This window comes from Danio rerio, chromosome 9 (genome assembly GCF_049306965.1).
Source record: "Danio rerio strain Tuebingen ecotype United States chromosome 9, GRCz12tu, whole genome shotgun sequence".
NCBI lineage: Eukaryota > Metazoa > Chordata > Actinopteri > Cypriniformes > Danionidae > Danio > Danio rerio.
This window is the reverse complement of record NC_133184.1, coordinates 5,978,476-6,002,695: the sequence shown is the minus strand read 5'-3', so window position 1 is coordinate 6,002,695 and position 24,220 is coordinate 5,978,476. Positions and strand designations below refer to the sequence as shown.

The following is a 24,220-nucleotide window of genomic DNA, read 5'->3' as shown; positions in this document are numbered from 1 at the left end:
AGATAGATAGATAGATAGATAGATAGATAGATAGATAGATAGATAGATAGATAGATAGATAGATAGATAGATAGATAGATAGATAGAAATAATTCATAGAGGTGCAATGTGGATGCTGTTAGTTCATGTTCACTCTTCATGTTAGATAAACAACGTATAACCAGATGCCAGATCCTGTCAGAAAATGTCAGCTTTACGGGTTTCCAGAGCCAGTCATGAGAACCAACACACAAGCCCAAGAAACAATATTCAAGACTGAATTATCAGACTCTTATCAATTGACTAAGAAAGCTAGAAAATAGCAAAAGCAGAAGACTTTTGTAATTATATATTTATTACACCACCAAACTATAGTAGTAGTAGTAATAATAATAATAATAATAATAACAATAATGATAATAATAAATGTTTCTCAGTTCTGCGTTGTGGCTGGAAGGGCATTTGACGCGTAAAAAACATGCTGGAATAGTTGGTGGTTTATTCCACTGTCATTCGACCCCAGGCACCTTAGTGAAAATAAGAATTTGAATAATTAATATTAATGAATATTACACCTGCTCAATAAAAATGAGATAATTCACTACATTATAAATCTGACATACCTTGATCAGAAATCCAAAAAGGGTAGAATAAACAGTGACAGTGCAATACTTATTTTTTTATTCCAGATGCACCACCGTAACAGCGCCATTGTGGTCCAGTGGTCAGGTCAGCATGTTGTGTTATGACGCTGCCAATCCGTCTTAAAACCTCAACTGAATATTATTATTATTATTATTTTTTTTTTTGTGTGTGTGTGTGTGTGTTAAGACATATAATACTGTTTGGGTTACTTGAGTAGGTGTAAATATTTTATTTTTTGTGCGATCACTGTTACAAAAGATATCTATAAAGAATTTAGCACAGAATATATATTCAGATATTGCAGGAAAGGACATTGTGATGTTTTAAAGAATAGTGTTGGAGATTTAGCTACCCTTTAATTTTCTTGCATTTATATATATAAAAAACAAACATTTGAAGTTCTAAAGCACCTGTGTCCTTGAAAAAGACGTAATAGTGTCATTAGAAACTGAATTGGAAATGACATTATTTTAATATAGTCAGTCGTAAACTGAGGTGGGCCGGTCTAATGTGTGTGGTAATGGGGTGGGGAAAATAACAAGCTTGTGCCCTATCCCGCTTCATTTCGATCATGATAAAACGTATTTTGTTGAAAGAATTGTTATAAATAAATAAATAAAATAAAATATAAAATTATTAAAAAGGCCGACTTGCAAACTTCACAATGCGTTTTAGCTAAATTTAGCAACACACAGGAAAAAAGGAACTGTATGCAAAGATGTGCTGTAAATGTAGTTTTGATATCTATGTATGATGGCACCCGAGGCTGAATGGGAGTGTAATCTGTTGGGGACGAAGCCATTGGGACTGCTGTGTGGTGACAGCTTTCACAGGATGTGATTTAGCCAAGACTCCCATGTTCTCTGTTCCATATGTCGCTTCAGTCTGATGAGACTTTCCATCTTAATAATGAAACACCCAGCCTGTGCATGGCCTCAATCATACACCATAACACTCATTTTCTCTCAGAAAAAAAGAAAAAAAAATTCCAAAGCTTTAACACACGCACAAACACACACACACGCACGCACGCACGCACACACACACACACACACACACACACACACACACACACACACACACACACACACACACACACAAATAAGTAATATTTTGAAAGTGCTCGTAGTTAAATTCTGAAGAATATAATTTTGCTTTACATATCCTTCTGAGACCCCGCCCATTGACTTGTATCCTCTGTAATTGGCCATGTGTTTTCATGAATTTTCTTTGAATTTTTTGAGCCACTCTGTCAAGCTGCAGAGGACATCGTGGGCTTTCTAGTGATATGTCATTTGATTGGCTGGCATGCTAGAAACCACTTTTTACACTGCATCCAAAATGGCCGGCATACAAACAAGCACATTTTATAGGAAGTAGAGATGCATGTACAATTTTGCTTTTTAAATGTTTTTTTTTTTTTCACTATTATTATTACATACAGTTGAAGTCAGAATTATTAGCCCCCCTTTGTTTTTTTTTTTTCCTTTTTTTTTCAACATTTCTCAAATGTTGTTTGAGCAAAGAAATTTTCACAGTATGTCTGATAATATTTTTTTCTTCTGGACGAAGTTTTATTTGTTTTATTTCACCTAGAATAAAAACTGTTTTTATTGAAAAAAAAAAAAAACATTTTAAGGTCAATATTATTAGCCCCTTTCAGGTATATATTTTTTCAATAGTCTACAAAACAAACCATCGTTATACAATAACTTGCCTAATTACCCTAACCAGCTCAGTTAACCTAATTAACCCAGTTAAGCCTTTAAATGTCACTTTAAGCTGTATAGAAGTGCTTGAAAAATATCTAGTCAAATATTATTTACTGTTATCCTAGCAAAAATAAAACAAATCAGTTATTAGAAATGAGTTATTAAAACTATTATGTTGAAAAAAAAAATCTCTCCAATTAACAGAAATTAGGGATAAAATAAACAGGGGGGCTAATAATTTTGACTTCAACTGTATATTGTTAATTATAGTGTCAGGAACAATACATTTAGGTTTCTAAGCTGTTAATTTGTTTGTGTTTCAAAATATCATCCTTTTATAAATGTCCACTATGTTGGACACCATGCAGGACCATCTTAATGTAATTATTGACTGCATGTTGTAGGGGGCAGAACTGAAGCAGAGAGGATTCTTTATGAGATAGTTGAGGGAGTCTCTGACTTAGAGTCTGACAATCAGACAATTAAAGAATGACAATCCGTTTTAAATCGCTTTTATGTTAAATTTGCTTTGAATAACATCACTTCTTTTTTTGTTTTTGCTTCTTTTTTTTTAGTTCGGCTCTCTTTCAGACTAAACTGTTTCAGGAATTTCAATACAAAATTAAAAAAAAAAAGGCTTTTGTTTTGTTTTTGTTACATTAATATTGGATTAATATCCCTTTACAGCCATATCCTCTACAGTTTTGTTTTCTGAGTTGGGCTCTCGTTTTGAACTAAAATGGTCCTGTGGTCCACTACAGTGGATATGCTGTAAAATTAAAAATAAAAACAAATGTAAAAACTCTAAATTGTAGAATTTTATTAATCCAAAGTATGTAGGAAATCACAGAAAAACTACAGAATGTGTGTGGTTTTATTGTATTGTACTGTATGCAGCAGAAATGTTTGGCCTAATGAATAATTTCTGTTTCATGTCTTTGGTGTTTACAGTGTAGCCTACCTGTTACTCCTCTCAGCGGATGACTGCTGACAATTGTAGAAAATTGTATTGAATTGTATATAAGCTCATGATAGAGCTTTAGATTTAGAACAACAGTGCTATATCCAAAAGTGTTATATTTTGAAAGAAGTGTTTGCCATTATCTGTATGTCCTGCTAAATTTGTTTAGGTGATGCCTCCCTCTGGCGCTCAAATCCTGAAGTAGTTTATGACGACATTACACCGCGCCGGAAAAGCTCCATGCCGTGACGTCAGCATCCTGACAGCTCAGTCGCCCACTTGTTCTGTTAAATATTGTGTTTATTTATAAACAGATGTATAATTGTATAAATGTATGATAAGCTTCTGCATGATAAAGTTCATAACACATGACGCGCCATGTCTTTCTTCGTAGATTCAGTGATTATGTTCACTTCTCAGGTAAGTCTCATCTCTCTTTCATTATTAACGTTAAATGCATATCAAGATGAAAAACGCTTACAAAGAAACACATTCAGTGTAAAGGTAAATATCGTTTGACATTTACAAATAATGTAGTGTCTTAATTATGTGCCTGGGTAAAGTCTAATATCACACGGTATGTATATGTAGTAAATACAGGTCTTTTTCTGTTACTTTTGGACACTACAATAAAAGTATAATACGGACTTTCTTCTTAATAATATAATTTCAAGTATTTATTTTTATTTTTATTTTTTTTGCTAATTATAAGTAGTGACATCATATTAGCAGCCGACGACTATTAAAGCGCAGCATTGTTCACAGTTAAATAAACAGCGCTAATGCTGTTTGGAAGTCATACTTACATGTGATTTCAGTCCGAATATTCAAAGTACCGTGGTAAACAATATAGAGAGTGTGTCATGTTACTGAATAAATGTGCAAATATAAAACTAACTTCAATAAACACTTATTTGTCTGTCACTTTGCTTCTGCTGTCATGAGTAACTTGGAGATGTCTTCTAGAGAGGTTATGGATTGTAATATGTTATTAATTAGCAGTTATTTTACAGTTGGAAATTATCAGTTTTTCTGGATTTGGGATTTATAAATATGTGTTTAAGTATTTATTTTTTTTTATTTTATTTTTTAATTCTAAACTACTGATGACATTTCTTCCAAATATTAAATAAACCTGTTGCCATTTAAAGCATAAACCAACAATTGGTTAACATAACAAAGAAACCACTAAAAAGTGGCATATTTTACATTATTTGTTTAACTTCGGAAGCATTGATGAAGCAATATTTACTGAAATATATATTGAGAGTGTGTCATAAGTTGTTACTGAATAAATGTGCGAATATAAAACCAACTTCTTTAACCTCAATAAACTCTTATTTGCTTCTGCTGTCATGAGTAACTTGGAGATGTCTTCTAGAGAGGTTATGGATTGTAAAGGGTTTTAATAAAAAGTTATTTTCCAGTTGAAAATGATCAGTTTCTCTGGATTTAGGATTTATAGATAAGTGTTTGAGTGAATTATTTGTATTTATTCTAACACTACTGATGACATTTCTTCCAAATAGTAAATAAACATGTTGCCATTTAAAGCATTTAATTCCATTTCTGTTTAGTTCAGTTATGACTTTAGTCGCATTAAGGTGAACAAAATTCGCTGTTTTAAGCTTATGTAGGCCTACAGTTCAAAATATATGTTTAACTGAATAAACAGTTAGTAAACACAAGTACATGTTATTGAACATCATTTATTTTCATCACCAATTATCATAGTAGAACAGTTTCTCAAGCAGTTTGTGATGCATTTTAGAAACAGGAGATGAGCCCCTGATCTAATGCGACACCTGGCTTGAGAAACCCATTCTTTAAGACTTATTATTTTGGTAGCACATGTATTCTAAATGCCTTCGGCAGAATTAAAATGAGCCATTTTAATCTCTATATATGAGCAATATCATACAAGTAGCAGTGCGATATGGCTGTATGTTGGCACTGGTAGGAGACGTGCGTTGGCACGAGGCCGCAGGCCAAATGCCTTAGTGCCCCCACCAGTGCCGATATACAGCCATATCGCACTGCTATGAGTGTGATATTGCGTTTATACAACAGTTTGACGGCATAATTGTGTATATAAAAACAAAATCAAACATGGAGAGTCTCAAAAACACTTTTGTATGAGGGACTACTTTCTTCCGCGTTGGATTCAAATCATAAGCTGACAGTTAAACAGTTGAGTGTGCATCTTTTAAACTTTAGATCTGTAGTGTCTGCTTTTTGCTGGCTGAATATGGGCGGAGTAATACACAAGGGGTAAAGAGGCTGTAGGAGTTCTGTTATTGCAGATTATCGCACAGCTATCAGCCAATCAGATTTGAGAACCAGACAGAACTGTTGTATATATATATATATATATATATATATATATATATATATATATATATATATATATATATATATATATATATATATATATATATATATATATTATGTAGGATGTTTGGTTTTGATGGTGTAAGAGACACTCCAACTAACATGTTTTATTTATTTTTTCTGTACACAGGTGCTGTTTTTTGGATTTGGGTGGCTGTTTTTCATGCGTCAGTTGTTTAAAGATTATGAGGTATGATGCACAAGATTGCAGATTTGGAGCAGTTTGTTACTTTACAGGTGCAGCGTCAGTGATGTGTCTCTTTTCTTCATCAGGTTCGGCAGTATGTGGTGCAGGTGGTGTTCTCCATCACGTTCGCCTTCTCTTGCACAATGTTTGAGCTCATTATCTTTGAGATCCTCGGTGCATTGAGCAGCTCGTAAGTGTTTTGTGAAAATTTTGGGGGGCTCCATTTATGAGATACGTAGATCAAATATTGACATTCTTTTTGTAAACAGGTCCAGGTATTTCCACTGGAAGCTGAATTTGTATGTGATATTGCTGGTTCTGATATTTGTGGTGCCTTTCTACATTGGCTACTTTGTGGTCAGTAATATACGTTTATGTAAGTATATTTGTCTTTTTATATTCTGTAAGCTTTTCTACTAGTTTGCTCACAGCTTTCTCCTATATATTTCTCATATATGTTTTCTTCGCTCTTACAGTGCAGAGACAGAGGTTGCTTTTTTCATGTGTGGTCTGGTTTACATTCATGTATTTCTTTTGGAAACTGGGCGATCCTTTTCCTATACTCAGTCCCAAACATGGTAGGCTATTTTTGTTTTTTAATACAAAACCTTTTAAAACTCTGGTTACTTTTTTGTCTATTTTTTATGCATATATGAATAATACAGATGTTTTTGAGTAACTAAATTGAAATTACACATTATTGCTCCTTTGCTAATTTTGATAGCTAAAGAAATCTCCATGTTAATTTCTGCTTAAATTGCTCTTGGGTGCATTTCTCAAAACCATGATTAGCCAACTAAGGTCGCAAGTTCCGTCATTACAAACATAGTTTGTTGATTTGCCGTTTCCCCAAATCCGTCGCTCCAACAAACATTCGCAAACTACGTCGCAAACTTGAGCACTCGCAACTACTACTCTGGAGCTGTAGTTAGAAACATAGTTCCTGGCTGTGTTCTATTACCACTTATCCCACCTATGCCTTATTCATTTTGAACACTCTAACATTCAAAGTTGGAATTATTAAAAATAAAAAATAAAAAACATTACGGTCATCTCTCTTAGGTGTAATTTGCTTCCAAATTATTTTTACAGTTCAGTTTTAGCGATCTTCATGTTTACAATTGTGCTCCCTTCGCAGTGCACTTTAAAAACATTGAAGTCATTTTGAACACAGCCTCATGGCGAAAGCTATATGTGACCTATTATTTAAAAGCGGAATTTATGTGACGTCTTCAAAGCTTGTGAAAACAAAAAGCATACGTTAATTATTTTAATTTATAGTAGGTTATTTATTAAATATCTGGACTGTATATGACAATGGCCTGCTGGTTAGAACTCTCTGCAGTGGTTTACATGTGTCAAATTGTAAAAGTAGACTTTTCAAAAAAAAAAAAAACAATATCTATTCATTATCATAAATATTATTAATATTATTATTATTAAAGTATGTTTTTTTATTTCTAATAAATAATAAATATTACATTTCATTTTATAATAAATAGCCTCGTTATTTATTTATATGATTTATATATGATATTAGAATACGTGTTAGCTTTTGTAAGTGATATGTTTTAGAATTGAATTTATAATGTTCAACTTCTCAATAATACTTGTAAAGGAAACATGAGTTCTATGTGCCATTTACATATACTTCAGTTAATATGGAAAGCGAGTGCATTTTTTTATCAAATCTAATATTGGAGTTTATTTTAAATGTATGTGCGTGTAAAACATATCAATTGCACAAATCAATTATGTTTTTTTTTTCTAAAGAAGTAGTTACTCCACCCAGTTTAGAGCATCATTATGGGCATTTTACACTATAACTAACGTGGTTCAAGCGATGGATCTGCGACAGAGAAACTACGGGTTTTGGGAAACACTCGTCACTACATCGTTCTTTTCCCAAACGATGCATCATACTATGATAGTCCAGCCGCGAGTTACGTTGTTGTTTGGGAAACACACCCCTGGTCATTTACATTTGCAATTGGACAACTTAAACTTCTCAGTTAGAATAAAACAGTGGTAATAACCAAGAATCTTACCTATGTTTTAGGCACTTGTGTAAAAATGTGAGATTTTATTTATTAATTACCTGAATTAAATCAACATTCGGTGTACCAGTATTTTGTGTTTAAAACTGCTTTTGCCTACGCTGCATTTGTTTGTAGTTTTTAAGTGTGTTAAACAACATTTAATTAAAATAAGAGTGTTTTTATATTTAATTGCAATTGTTGTCATTTTGATGTTTTGATAACTTCTATTGTTCTCAATAATAAGTCACTTTGTTTAACTGTATATGCCAAATGAATAAATGTAAAAAGTAAGAAAAAAGGTTACTAATGGATCATGAGTAAATTGATCTTATTTATTAAATGTATTTTTGATATATTTACCACCAATTATTGAGGCAAGTAGTGTACATTAGTACAGTACAGATATTAATTATAACAATTAATAAATTGTCCACCAGTCTAATATGTAGACGTGCATCTCTTTCTTGTGTTTTCAGGTATTCTGTCCATTGAGCAGCTGATCAGTCGCGTGGGGGTCATTGGGGTCACTCTAATGGCTCTACTGTCCGGTTTTGGTGCTGTGAACTGTCCGTACACATACATGTCATATTTCCTAAGGTAACTTTGCTTTACACTTTAAAGGGTTAGTTCACCCCAAAATTATATACAGTTGAAGTCAGAATTATTAGCCCCCCTGTTTATTTTTTCTCCAATTTCTGTTAAACGGAGAGAAGTTTTTTTTCAACACATTTCTAAACATAATAGTTTTAATAACTCATTTCTAATAACTGATTTATTTGATCTTTGTCATGATAAAAGTAAATAACATTTGACTAGATATTTTTCAAGACACTTCTATAAAGCTTAAAGTGACATTTAAAGGCTTATCTAGGCTAATTAGGTTAACTAGGCAGGTTAGGGTAATTAGGCAAGTCATTGTATAGCAATGGTTTGTTCTGTAGACTATTAAAAAAAATAGCTTAAAGGGGCTAATATTTTTTACCTTAAAATTGTGTTTAAAAAATTAAAAGCTGCTATTATTCTAGCTGAAATAAAACAAATAAGACTTTCCCCAGACGAAAAAATATTATCAGACATACTGTGAAAACTTCCTTGCTGTTAAACATCATTTGGGAAATATTTAAAAAAGAAAAAAAAATCAAAAGGGGTTAATAATTTTGACTAACTTTATATTTCTGTTATTAATTTATCACCCTCTTGTCGTTCATAGACTTTTGTTTATTTTCAGAAAACTAAGACATTTAGGGCCCTATCATACACCCGGCGCAAGGCGTGACGCAAATGTTGTTTTCTAGTTTAAGCTTGACCCAAGTTTCGTTTTGACATATTGCACCACGCTGTTTAAATAACAAATACATTTGCATTCATATATGCGCCCATAGGCGTTACGGTCTAAAAAAGAAGGTGTGTTAAGGTGCATTGCTGGTGCGTTGCTATTTTGAGGATTTGTTTTTGATTTTTGACTCTTTAATAAATGAATCAATAGTTTTAAACACTGTGCACTTTTAGATTTAGGCCTTAGCTTGATATTTCACTTCACTTAGAGTTGTGTTACACACCACATGGAAGGTCATTTTTAAAACCCATAATAGATACTCTTTAAACTATCTATGTGAGTATTCAGAAACCCTTGTTAATAGCTACACTGGTTGTTATTTAGCGAACTGCAGTCAGATTTATAAATTGCTTACACATGCTCATGCATGTGGATTATATATATCTGGCTTTGTGAGATTATAGCTTGACTTATTTCCTTTTCTTCTTGACACAATGAAGTTGTAGTTCAGAATACTACTATCTGTAGTATGTAACATTAATATTTATTTTATAAACACACAACTCAGTCTACTGGCTTTCTTAGACAACCTTGAAAGTCAAAGAAGGTCTTGTTTTTTAGGTTTAATTACCATAGCTATATACACTAGAAATCACATACAGAACGTGCGTCAAAAGCCCTCCAACATTTGTACAGTACTCCCAGGACTAACGTCATTCAACCGCACTAGTCAAGCCAGATGTGTAGATGCTGGACTTTAGCGTTTTGTACGGGTGTAGTAACAAGCAAACAAAGAAAACGAAGTATAAATTCAAAACATTTCAAAGGTAATATTTAGTTTTTGTTATGTAATGAACACTTGTGCTGAACAAGTAACATTATTGATGATAACACAGTCAATTACTGCATTCACCATAAGGGAAAGTAGCACCATCTTCTAGGCTTATGCTTGTTTTGTTGAATAAAATCTGCAAACATGAAAAAGAAATATGACATTTGTAGTCCTGACCTGGGGAGAGTATGTTTTATTTTTTTGTATGCTAGAAGAAATGAATGTGCTTTGTTTACTCAGGAATGTGACAGACAGTGATATCTTGGCTCTTGAGAGAAGACTCCTACAAACTATGGATATGATTGTCAGTAAAAAGAAAAGGTAAGTAATATAATGCTGTGTTCACATCAGACATGGCAAGCACAGATAAATCGCGCTACATGTGCATAAATAAATGCTTGATTATTTTGAGTTTACTTGCTTCATTCGCGCATCATATCCACTTCATTCGCGCCTCAAATTCACTTCACAACAGACGTGGATTCGCATGATGGGCAGGGCTTCTGTCTGCTCTGGAGACAGAGTCATAGCAATGACTCTAGCTTTATTGCTAACTTTTATTGAGAGAATGGATGCGTTTATGTTCTTTATGGTGGCTAAAAAAACAGCGTTGATTTGTTTGGAGTCGTGTCTGAGTCCACTAGATCCTTTCAGAGGTGCACCCAGCTCTATAAGTTCATAAACTCCTTCAGAAACTTCACCTGGATGATGAAAGCTTTCAGCTGTGCTTCTGACTTAGCCGAGCCCAGTTTGATGAAATGTTGTTGGTGTCGGCAGGGGGATTTTTTCCCTGGGACACCAACAAGAGGTGCTACATCATAATCACGCCCTCGCAAGAGCAAGCTCCTGATTGGTTAATGTGGCAAGAATGTTTGCTGAAGTTCAGATTTCTAAACTCGACCGAAATATACGATGCGCACGTTAATTGCCTCAATTGCGCAAAATGCTCAACATACACCACTTCATTTGCACAAATAGCATCATTTGCGCCGTCTCATTCGCGTGTATCGCACCGCAGGTTGTCTGTTTGTGTCTTTGCATTGTCTTAACATGTAATTTATGGTCAAAATTATTAGCCCCTTTAAGCTATATTTTTTTCGATTATCCACAGAAAAAAACTATCGTTATACAATAACTTGCCTAATTACCCTATCCTGCCTAGTTAACCTAATTAACCTAGTTAAGCCTTTAAATGTCAGTGATATATATATATACCAGGTCTGTATTTGTTTTTTTTAAGATTTATCAATGTTTTGTTCTTATTATTATGTTGTCATTATTTTTTTAAATTATGTTTTTATTTAGTATTAATGTTGTGTACAATGATTGGTTATATATAGGTATAATACTTTATTCTTCATATATTTAGAATTCATGCATTTACTGTCTTACAAATGTGTTATATTACATTGTTCAATGTGCCTTTGTAGGATTGCCATGACTAGAAGGCAGATGTACCAGCGAGGAGAAGAGCAGAATAAACAGACAGGATTCTGGGGGATGATCAAGAGTGTGACCTCTTCACCATCAGGCAGTGAGAGTATCCTTAATCAGCCACTTAAAATGAGGCTGCAGGCTAATAGCACGGATCCTGAATTAGTAAAGCAAGCCCTCTTCAGCCTCATTTAATAGCTGGAGAGTTACTGAGATCACATTTCACCACTACTGTGCCCTAAGTGTCTTAGCAAAGCCTGTATATCAGGACAATTAAAGCCTTGATGTGCTTGCAGCAAAGTTCCTTTTCGTTTCTTGTTTGTGGTAAAAATCAATTGGAAATGCCTGAGCAGTTTTTCACTGTTAGTAAACATCATGACGCCAAAGGTTTTTACCAACCAGGCTGAAACAAAGTACTATTGTAATTTATTAACCCTTTGTTGTGTACGAGCACACTGATGTGATAAGCATTGGCTGGTTCCTGAAGTGTGCAATCCTACCAGAACGTTCATAGTGCCACATGATCAGCTGTTAAATTCAAATCTGTTCTCTCGCAAGTGTGTGCAGCATTTGTCGTAAACCAAATTGTATCAGTGTTTTCATAAGAATAACATTTATTTGAGGTTTTAGACATTTCAATACACATGTACTTGTAACACTTAATATTCATGGTTTGTAAAATACACACTGATGTCTCTGGAGATGGCATTAATAATTATTTCTAAGTATGATTGAACAATGTGCTGTATTAACTTAAGATGCACACTGTTTAGAATATTAGAACATTTAAACAGCCACATGCCTCCATGTTTTTCAGCAGATGTCGATGAATTAACATGATGTAAATCCAGCAGCTCTAATTTCTCCACTGCTGCTTCATGGTTTTGGTTTTATTTCAGTGTTTACTCTAGGATTTTTTCCAGCTGTGGCGGCATACTTTGTTGGGCATTTTACACAGATCTACCACTACATGTGGCATTATTTCAATAGAAATGTCGTGGGTGTAGTATTAAGTCGATATCGCATTCATGTAATAGCCTATGAGCATGTCAATCGCTGATTGAGCACTGTTTTCCTTTGTTCGTGCACAAAACTTCTTGCGTGCCATCAAATAAACATGGCTGAAGTGTGATTTAGTGCGTTTATGTACCGAGTATGTCTCCCAACATTTATTAGATTTGCTAGGAATATTTATGAATGTCTCTGATAGACTTGCGAAGCGGACTGCGGGATTAATGCGTCCTGAAGTAAAGTGAAATGGCTATAAACTTCAGCAAGATATAGTCATTATATGCAGAGCCACAGACCTTAATATATAAATAAAGTATAATTATGGAAACTGTGTTCAACATAACTGAAAGCTACGCCATGTTTGCTGGCCTCACACATCACGCACCTGTCAGTCAGTCAGTCAGCACTTCACCTTAAAGGGTTAAATAGAACGCACAGCAGTACTACGGTCACAGAAAAGTTTGCGCTGTTATTATTCACTTTCCTTTTCATACGTTTTCGGTGCAATTTTTAACCCGCTATTTAAAAAAAACTACCAAATATTTTGAATAAGAAGCTATAATGTAGTCGTGGCGGAATGAATTTTGGTGTGGCGCCCCGCCATGGAAGAATGAATGTAGCGGAAACCATGTATTTGACATATGGGTTCATGTGGATTTCTATACAACAAATGGGCATCAGAACGCGAGATTAAATTGTTTCTTCTTGTGTAATGTGACATACAGCACAACAACTGATGCCACTTCACAACATCATCACCGAAATTTTACATGTTGTAGAATTCACTTAATGACTTGTTGCAAAGCAACGTACTGTATAGTCTGGCATATTTGTTACCTTTGACACGTCAAGATTTTATCTAGATGGACATGGTATAATCTGACTTGATGACAATAAAAATAGTGTTTTGCAGAATAAGCTCAATACTTTTTAAAATTGGCTTCTGATTAAACACTGTAGTCTGAGTCGTATTTTTATAGCTTTGTGTTATGTTGCTCATTGTTTCGGAGGCTGAGAGCACTCATTTTTGTGGCTGCGGTTCATTGGCTCAGTGTTTGGATCCTCTGAAGATTGCTTCTTAACTCTGGCACTGTAGATCTGTCTCTGATCCAGCAGGAAGTGGATGCTCTGGAGGAACTCAGCAGACAACTTTTCTTGGAGACTGTAGATCTGCAGGCAACCAAGGTATTTACTGAATATAACAGAACATCACAGGTGTATTACTGTATATAGGGGTCATCTGGAGGTATCAAGCTGCTTAAAACATGGTCATTTCATGAAATAAATAAATACACGTGTACATGCATATAGTTTAAGACAAAAATTTGTATTCATTTCTCAGTAAAGATTTTAACAAAACAGATTTATTAAACAGCTATATTTAATAAAATGATATTTTGGTTACAGAACGTGTTTACAAATGGAAAGATAATTCATTAAATAAAAAAAAAAATACTTACAAAATGTAATATTTTTTTGTTTTATTTTTGTTTCTCTTTAATTTTTCTTTTTAAATGTTTTATTTTATATCTTTGGACCGTTATTGTTGGTGTTTTGATAGATTAGCCGCAGAATTGGCTTCAGTACTGACTAACCAGATCTGTAGACCATTTTGACAGATGTAAACGATAACAATGGTCCCAAAGTATTTCCTGTTTTATTTTTTAATTATCATAGCTTTAGAGAATCCTGAAAGCTACACATATTTGTAAATAATGTTATGACAGTTGTTTAAACGTTATGATTGGATTGACTTTTGTTACAGCTATGAAATAGTTTGACAACAAGCTGAAAATGTTCATGGGCCGATGACATCATCACATTGAAATGGTCTATATGCACAAATATAATATTGTATATTATACAACAGTTCTGTCTGGTTCTCAAATCTGATTGGCTGATAGCTGTGATATATTTAAGTAATATCAGCACCCGTACAGCCTCTTTACCCTTTGTGTATTACTCCGCCCACATACATCCAGCTAAAAGCAGACACTACAGATCTAAAGTTTAAAAGATGCTTGCTCAACTGTTTAACTGTCAGCTTATGATTTGAATCCAAGGCGAAAGAAAGTAGTTCCTCATACAAAACGGTTTTTGAGACTCTCCATGTTTGTTTTTGTTTTTTTTATACACAATTATGCTGTCAAAGTGTTGTATAAACGCAATATCACACTCATAGCAGTGCGATATGGCTGTATATCAGCACTGGTGAGGGCACTAAGGCCTGCGGCCTTGTGCCACCGCACGCCTCCCACCAGTGCCGATATACACCCATATCGCACTGATACTTGTGTGATATTGCTCGTGTATCATATACAAAATATTAATTTGAAAGAGATGTTTGCGAGGGGTGTACTCATGTACGCTGAGCCCTGTATGTATTTTTTTTTCCAGCCAAATAAAAATAATTTATACTTATTACAATGTAAAAAAGACAATAGGAAATAAGTGAAATATTGTCTTTGCTCCGTTAAATATAATTTGGGAAGTATTTGAAAAAGAATTCAAATTTCAAAGTAAGGCTATTTATTTTGTCTTCAACTGTTCAAATAAATATTTTAATATATAAATATCTTATGTTGTTGCATTCTCAGGAGCGGATAGAATACTCAAAAACATTTCAAGGGAAATACTTCAACTTCTTAGGGTATTTCTTCTCCATCTACTGTGTGTGGAAAATATTCATGGTAAGTGTCAATATTTTTGGCATACGCTTGAACATTATAAGAATGCCCTTTAATTGGTTTGTTTTTAATAGGCCACTATAAACATAGTGTTTGACCGTGTGGGGAAGACTGACCCGGTGACGAGGGGAATCGAGATTACCGTCAACTATCTTGGAATTCAGTTTGATGTATGTATATGTATATTTGGCTGAATATTGTAAGCTTTTGCATATTACATTATATTGCATGCATATATTACATTGTTAGTTCTGATTTATTGTTTTTCTTTCTTTTTTATATTGGTTCACATTTTTACAAAATAAATATTTGTATATAATTATTATTAAGTCATATTAACAATAACTAATAATAACAAAGCTGGATTAATAAATTAAAAGTAGTAACATCCACAATGTAAAATGGGCTTCTCAAAGCAATAATAATTAAACTAGTAAAATGTTACTAACAAATCACAGTTTTTTGCTGTCATTTAAATCAGACTAAAGCACAATTTAAAAATAACAAATAAGCAGACCAATTTTGTTCCGTTTTGATTAATTAGACAACAATTATGAAGTCTATGGGTCTGTTCCTCATACGTACGTGGATTACTCAATTATCTGGATTTGGTTATTGACGATTTGACATGATCCAGGATTGTTTCGTTCTTCACAACTCATCCGGTCTGGTAGGGCAAACCTGCTTGGGAGCAGGCTTATTTCATGTAAACAGGATTAGATCGGATCATTTCAAGCAAAGGTAATACTGAAGGTATAAAACGAATGCTGATATTTCATTACAGTAGTTACCTATCGATTATATACACTTAGGAAAATAGTAAAATGGTTTCAATAGTAAAAATTGTCAAGAAACACCAAAACACATTTTTTTGAGCTGTTGACATATGAGATGTTGAGTCATATATGTGTCCCATGCTGCTAAAAACACTATTAGGACACATATATTTCACAAAAAAGTGAAAATTGGTTGTTTTTGCATTATTTTGAGCAAATTCGTTCTTTTGGTTTGAAACTAATTTTTGAAGCTTTGTCACAGTGATTAGATACTTGTGTGTATTCCAGCATGTAGACTGGCTGTCTGTACCTGCGAGTGCATCGTGCATCTCTGAGTGTGCAGCATTAATTCATGAGAAAGACTTTGTTCAAACCAATCAGCGCACTCTATGTTGTATGCTCTGCAACTTCATTAATATGCACGATAGCTTCGAAGAAGCTGTTACAATCTTCAGACGGCAGAGCGACACCACATTGTGTTGCCAAAACAAGTGGAAGAACAAGAATTTGGAGACATGGATCGTCAGTGTTGCATTTATTAATGTGCTGCAACAAAGGTTTCATTTTCCTTTCCCCGCTATGAGAGCGCAGCTGGACTCACGTGTACAGTGCATGCAACATGCGGCAAAAGTACGTTTGTAAGGAACATTGTTTACCTGAGAGCTTTTTGCATCTAGAAATGGTAAAATCCGGATTTGTCGCTCGTCTCCTCTTAAAAAAGACGCGGTTCCAGTTTGAGTTGATTGTCCTGTCTCTAGAGATTTGGTAATTGTGGGATCAGTGCCCTTTGTTTGTTCATTCAGATGGCAAAGTTAGTTTGTATCGTCAGCAGTACTCTTTCAGTTTTTAAAGACATACCTTAGTCAAAATGATTTAGTTACTAAATTTACAGTATGTTAATATCACTGCAATATTATGGTACAATATATCATAGACTGAAAAATCCATTTTAAATGCTTTTGCAGTGATTTATTTGCTGTATTATTTTATTTGAAACATACAAAATATCACTTTGGAACAATTTAACGATCTGAATAAAATAAGACTTTTTAAATATCAAGGTTACTGCAACAAAATGTTTGAACAATAGTGTATTTTATATGTTTCAATGACTAAAGTTGCATACATTAAACCTTTATTCATTTATTATTATCTCTTGATCTTATCAAATACTTTACTTTATTACGATATTTCTAGTTTCTATTGACCAATTTATAAAACTGCAGACTCATCAAAACTAAAGTGTTGTATTGTCTCAGCAGTATGTTGTGTATATGTATATTTTACATTTTAGTTCTTTTATATATATATATATGTGTGTGTGTGTGTGTGTGAGATTGTGTATTTTTTTTCATTTTTATTAAGATTTAATTTTTTATTTTACTTTAAATTATTATATTTATTAGTCCTCATTCACAAATATACTGTACATAATAGCAGTTATGGCTCCACACAGTTATTATTATTAGACTTTACTCTCCTGACGATGGTTGTGTATGTGTGCTTTGTCAGCTGACATTTACTGCTTTAGTTGGCAGTTAATTGTTCCCCAGCCTGTTAAATGACTGTTTAATCTTTCCCCTGGAGGAGGTAATGATTCAGCCTCTTAAACGTGTAATCTGGGTCCGGCTTCTCTCTGATAAGCCCAAATGCTGCTCATCCTTTCTTTTTTCTAATGGATAAAGCCTCTTAATTTATGAGCAGAAGAACTTAAAGCTCTGTTTTCCCTACAGGTCAAGTTCTGGTCTCAGCACATTTCCTTTATTCTGGTGGGAATCATTATAGTCACATCCATACGAGGCCTTTTAATCACACTCACCAAGGTAATAATGCGTTTTTACCTTCATTCTATCTTATCACTTAAGGGGAAATGATTATATGTTACGTGTGTGTAGGTGTGTGTTGGTTCAGATGGGGAAGATTATTTCCTTGAGCAGCTAAACTCATAAAAAAAAAAAAAAAAAGAGTAGTTGTGGTTGATATCTTTGCGCATGTTTTGTTTTGTTGACAGTTTTTTTACGCCATCTCCAGCAGCAAGTCCTCCAATGTTATTGTGCTCGTCTTGGCTCAGATCATGGTAAGATGTGAAAGAAAGAAAAAAAAATCATATATTAAAATAATTAATTTATTTATATATATATATATATATATATATATATATATATATATATATATATATATATATATATATATATAAATTAGCAATATTACTCGAGTAGCAGTGTAATATGGCTGTATATCGGTACTGGTGGGAGGCATTCGTTGGCCCGAGGACACAAGCCGAGTGACTTAGTGTCCCACCAGTGACGATATACAGCCATATCTCACTGCTTTGAGTGTGATATTTTGTCTATACAACAGTTCGACAGCTTAATCGTCTATATGAAAAAAAAGGATATCAAACATGGAGACTTAAAACCCTCTTTTGAGAGGAACTACTTTCTTCTTCACGCACATCTGCAGCTGACATCAGAACAGCAGAAGCCATTACTACTTCACCAACATCACTTGAGAGCTAGTATTTGAATGATTCTCTAGCATAATGTCTAAAATGATGACAAAACAGGTGATTTTGCTGACATTTTAAGATTATAAGACTGAACGGCATGAAATCTACAGTCTACAGAGATTTCCCAGTATTTATGTCGCAATCGGTATTTCACAATAATTAATCTAGAAAAAGCCAAAGCAAAGCAAACACTACCAGATTACTATGATATCAATACAACACTACAAAATACAAAAGAGAAAGATTGAATAGAACGTCACTTACCTGTTATGTAATGATTTGTTCAGCTGTAGTTTGAAATGTACACTGAAGAAATGCTGTTTTTCGCCCCTAAGGACTTATTATGCAGTCCTTGTCACCATCTTGTGGCGGAACTTCAACCGTCTTTGCTCAGCTCAGTATGGCATGCTGGCCGCCAATGCGCTGGATCTCTGAAAATATGATTATTTAAAATAGGCACTTTCCCTTATAAGTAAACTGCATAGTTGTAATCTAAACAACAACATTCTCGCATAAAAAGCCTCTAATGTACACTATGTTGTCCAACGTCTGCAATATTTGTCAAACTGCAGTCCTCTGCATGCCACTCCTGTGGGCAGAGTAATACACAAGTGTAAGAAGGCTGTATGAGTGCTGATATTACTTTAATATCTAATAGTTATAAACCAGATTCGTGAACCAGACAGAACTGTTGTTTGGTGTGTGTGTATATATATTACAGCAGTAATATTCAGAAAGTCTTCATATACACTTTCTGTTTATTTGTTACATTTAGTTATTAAAATAATAATAATAATTGTATTTTTGTTTTTTATCAGCAAGGGCTTATTAAATTGATCAAAAGTGACACAAAGGGTTTGCACTTTGCAAAAATTTTGCTGTTTAAAATATGTCACAAAATATTTAGGCGAAATATTAACCATTATAGCAACTTTAAGCAGAAAATCATCTCAGAAAAACATTGAATGTTGCTGAATGTGGCATTGAATGTTGCTGAAAATTGAACTTTGTCATCATCACAGTAAAAAAAAAAAAAAAAAAAATGTATTTCAGTTAATATTTGAGTTATAATATGCTGATAACATTGTACAATTATAAAAATTGTAATATACCATGTTACGTTTTATTAAAAAAAATAACTTTTTATGCAAAACAGTTTAGCTTTTTATCGGATAAAGAACCTTATATGATAACTTCATCACACAATGATTACAATTTATTTATTTAGTTCATTTTTATTATTTATTTATTTTTGTTATTAGTTTTCTTATTTGTTTAGTATGTTTTAAATAAATAACATTTTTGTTATTTATTTATGTTTATTTTTTATTTACTTACTATGCTTATTAATATATATGTTTGTTAGTTTGTTTGTTTGTTTTCAAGTTCAAATGTCGTGTAATAATCCTCCTCAGTACTCTAGATTTGTCCAATATCTGCCCTATTATGAGTTAATGTACAGTAGAAATTACTTAAATTTTTAATATGAAAATAAGATATCAAATAATGGGCTAACTAATTTTAATTTGTCATTCGGCAAAACTTATTATTATTATAATTATTATTATTATCATTATTATTATTATATTTGTTAAAAATTAAACATACTCATTCCGAACTGTACATATTAAAATATATTTAAAAAAATACTGTGAATTATCATGTTAAATTGTTACATTTTAATGGAATAAAAACTTCTCGCCGACCAATGTTTTAGATCCAGTTGTTTAAAAGGTAGTGCCAAAAGTGTCCAATTTATAACAATTATTGTGTATCGTATGGCTTCATCATGATCCTTAAATCTTTATCCTTAAATTGTTACTAAAATGTCTTACAAAGGTCTTTTACATAACATGAATCTTTATAAATATGTGCGTTGTGTTTGTAGGGCATGTATTTTGTGTCGTCTGTTCTGCTGATGCGGATGAGCATGCCGCTGGAGTACCGCAGTATTGTGTCAGAGGTGTTGGGTGAACTGCAGTTTAACTTCTACCACCGCTGGTTCGACGTGATCTTTTTGGTCAGCGCTCTCTCCAGCATCCTCTTCCTCTACCTGGCACATAAACAGGCACCCGAGAAGCACATGGCCCTGTGACATAGCCAGTGACCTCAGACTCTTTCAGGTGGCTTTATGTTTTCGAAGGACTTTTATGCTGTTTGTCCTGCAGTAAGCGTTTTGTGGGTTTTTATTTCCTGAATCAGGAGAGACCCAGAGACTGTGTTTATTTGAGTCTGGGTTCATTGGCGGTGATGCATTTCTATGTCATTTGAGTAGACTATCGTTCAAACATTTGGGATTGGTAATATTATTGTTATTGTAATGTTCATTTTTTATGATTTCTGGTCACCAAGTCTGCATTTATTTGGTAATGAATACTGTAAAAATTGTAAAATTGTTATTATTATTAGTTTTTATTACAAATTAAAAATAAGCAATATTATTTAACAATAATTAAATAACAATATTTTATTGTATTTTATTTTTGTCATTAAAGGCAGAGTTGTATTTTCAGAACTATTACTTTAGTGACAGGACTCTTCAGAAATCATTATAATATTCTAATTTAATTTTCATGAAACATATAATAACCAACAACAACAACAATAATAATAATAATAATAATAAAATAATACTTATTATTATTATTATTATTATTATTATTATTATTATTATTATTATTGTTATAAGTATTATTACTTTAGTAATAAAAACAAAAATAGTAATTATAAATAATAATATAAATATTAATAATAATAATTATAGCAATAATAGTAGAAGTAATAATGATATTACATATTACTATAATAATAATAATAATAATAATAATAATAATAATAATAATAATATATAAAATATTATTATTAAATATAATAATAATAATAATAATAATAATGTTATAAGTATTATTATTTTAGCAATAACAACAACAACAACAACAATAATAATAATAATAGTAATAATAATAATAAGAATAAGAATAGCAACAATAAAAGTAGTTTCATTATTATTATTAATATTATTAATAACAATAATAATAATAATACTAATAATAATAATAATAAAATTAATGCGTGACATTGTAATACTAATATTAAAATGATAATAATAATAATAATTATTATTATTATTATTATTATTATTATTTTAACATAACTGCTATTATTATTATTATTATTGCAGTAATAATATTTATTATTATTATCATTATTATTATTATTATTATTATTATATTGTTATTATAATTATTATTATTATTATTACAGTAATGATATTATATTATTATTATTATTATTATTATTATTATTATTATTTTAACATTATTGCTGTTATTATTATTATTATTATTATTATTATTATTATTATTATTATTATTATTATTATTATTATTATTATTATAACAGCATCAATACTTATTATTACTATTATTATTATATTGTTATTATTTTTTATATCATCATGAGTTTCGAAAACTATTGGGCTGCGTATTATTATTATTATTTTTTTTATTATTATTATTTTGTTTATTTTTTATTTTATAGTGGAATCTTATAAATTACTATTGAAAAAATAGCAAAAATGGATTTCATTTTATTCATCAGGCACACATTTAATAGTTAAAAAATAAAAGAAAACGGGTTAAAAAGGAAAGAAAAAAATATATATAATAGTTTATTTTTTCATTTATTATTTACATCAAAATATCCTAAAAAAAATGTCCATCATATTTTTGCACCAAACGGAAGCAGGAAACGAAATTGATAATTGTGAGAGTAATTATTAATGATTAAGTAATTAATCTTAATCATTATATTATAATGGTTTCTGAAGTATGTGAAAATTGGAAGAAATTCAGCTTTGAATTGCAAGAGTAAATTGCAATAAAAAATATGTAAAAATTGAATCTAATTTTAAATGTAAATAATATTTGTACTGTTAGTTTTTTTTTTTTTTTTTTTTTTTTACTGTATTTTGATTAAATAAATACAGCCTTGGTGAGAAAAGACTTCTTCAAAACAATTAAATGATATATGACATAAAATATCACATCACTATTTTATATAGATATAAAACCTCATCCCAAACTTGACTATAAGCGTATATAAATGGAAGGGACAAAGTTGTATGAAAATTGGGTGTAATTTTTCTCATTGAGATTCTTTTTTTTCTTTTTCTTTTTTTTTAATAAAATAAATAAATAAATAAATAAATAAATAAGTCCTATAAGTGTTCTGTTTTTTACCATAGCAGGTGAAAAATTAGGCGTTTGACAAGTTTGTTTATCTGCAAGTTCAGTTCCTGCTGAGGCGTCTTTTATCATGAATAGACATCAGATACAGTATAAATTTATCTTCACAATGTTACGGCGGACTGTTGGACTCCTGTTAATCGTTACTATCATTCCACATCTCGTCAAGGTCTCTTCAAGAACTGTAATGATTCACATGTTAATACTGTTTTTCAGTTAGTGAAAGTCATAATTATATGCTAAAATCACATAAACAATAGGTTAATATGACTTTGGGGGTGTGTTATTCCTTTGTATTTGTGTGATGGATCTGTGCTTTTTTGTAACTGTAACTCTATTTATATATATATATGTATGTATATATATATATATATATATATATTTCAGCCTATTCATCACTACTAGTATTTTATAAACACAAGTATGTATTTTAATTGGGACAATAACCGGTTTCAAGGTATACCGTGGTTTGGAAAAGTCCAGGTTTTAAAACCGCCAAAGTTTTCTGTTATACCGTTCCTAAGGTATATATGTTTTGTCTGGGTTTTTTATTTTTTTTATTTAATTATTTATAGCAACAGTACATCGAGCAGAAATGGACAACCTAGGCTCTTTCTGGAAACGTATCCCCGCGGACGTTTTTGGAGATCGCAAAATACGTCCCGGGAGGTACGTATTTGTGCAGTTTTTGTTTTCGTAAATCAGAATTTGTTTTCGCGATGTGCACGCTTTTTTGCATCTCGAATGCCTCTCGCAAACGGGCGCCCACCTTTCACACCCGCACTGTATAGGAATCTGACGGTATGATAACCTTGGAAAAAAATATCATGGTTTCACGGTATCACGGTATTGTGAAAAGAGTTGTTCTAATTAAAAAGTGAAAACGATTTTGCATATTGAACTATTTTTTTAAATGTTCTTAGCAGTTTGTTAATGTTTCTAATATTATTAATAGTGTTTCAGTAATTAGATAAATGCGAAATTCTTGCATACTCTGCTCTACCTCATTACACAGCACTTTTCTGTTAGCATGACCAAAACGGTTTAAAAGGTATATTTGTAGACTAATCTGCATCAGCCTTCCCACAGCGCTCATTAGTGTCAAAATGACTTGCACAGCCAGTGAATTAAAGTGGGCGGGATTTATGGTTTTGAAAAGCAGAGCGCAAATTCCGGCACAAAGTGACAGTTTAAAAGTCCCCTGGAGTGCTCTGAAATGGTGTTTTTCAATGTGAGGGCTGCACGCAATATAGGGTGTTGAGGAGTATTGAGATAATGATCTTTCTTGTGATATATCATTAACCCTCTGGGGTCTGAGGGTGTTTTGGGGCCATAGTGAATTTTGACATGCACTGATATTTGTGTTGTTTTCAGTATTTTAAAAACATATTAATGGCTAGAATGTGAAAACACTGTAAACAGCACAAGATTGGCTACAACAATACCTAAGCAGCATGTTTGTATGTGCTTGTATTTTTGAGAAAGAAACGTTCATGCATTGTTAGTGAAAAACTACAATTTTTAAGTCACTAAA

General features: G+C 32.2%; 1 protein-coding gene across 2 annotated transcripts; it reads left to right on the top strand.

Annotated features, from left to right (window-relative positions):
- The first annotated feature begins 3,523 nt into the window (after positions 1-3,523).
- si:ch73-390b10.2 lies at positions 3,524-23,573 on the top strand. 2 transcript variants are annotated; one of them, XM_073912454.1, is made up of 15 exons: positions 3,524-3,717; positions 5,819-5,878; positions 5,962-6,065; positions 6,145-6,251; positions 6,352-6,453; positions 8,391-8,511; positions 10,263-10,343; positions 11,453-11,562; positions 13,564-13,652; positions 15,065-15,157; positions 15,229-15,324; positions 17,664-17,753; positions 17,942-18,007; positions 20,328-20,562; positions 23,262-23,573. In XM_073912454.1, exons 1-14 carry the CDS (start codon positions 3,676-3,678, stop codon positions 20,532-20,534), a joined length of 1,368 nt encoding a protein of 455 aa, XP_073768555.1. In that variant the 5' UTR covers positions 3,524-3,675; the 3' UTR covers positions 20,535-20,562; positions 23,262-23,573. The 2 variants fall into 2 exon arrangements, with proteins under 2 accessions (XP_073768555.1, XP_002663360.1); XM_002663314.7 differs by lacking the exon at positions 23,262-23,573 and having other exon boundaries at positions 20,328-22,618.
- The last annotated feature ends 647 nt before the right edge of the window (positions 23,574-24,220 follow it).

Coding starts and splice junctions, on each gene's coding strand:
- si:ch73-390b10.2 (XM_073912454.1), top strand. CDS start 3,676: ATGTCTTTCTTCGTAGATTCAGTGATTATGTTCACTTCTCAG. Junction 3,718..5,818: donor TGATTATGTTCACTTCTCAG/GTAAGTCTCATC, acceptor TTCTGTACACAG/GTGCTGTTTTTTGGATTTGG. Junction 13,653..15,064: donor TAGATCTGCAGGCAACCAAG/GTATTTACTGAA, acceptor TTGCATTCTCAG/GAGCGGATAGAATACTCAAA.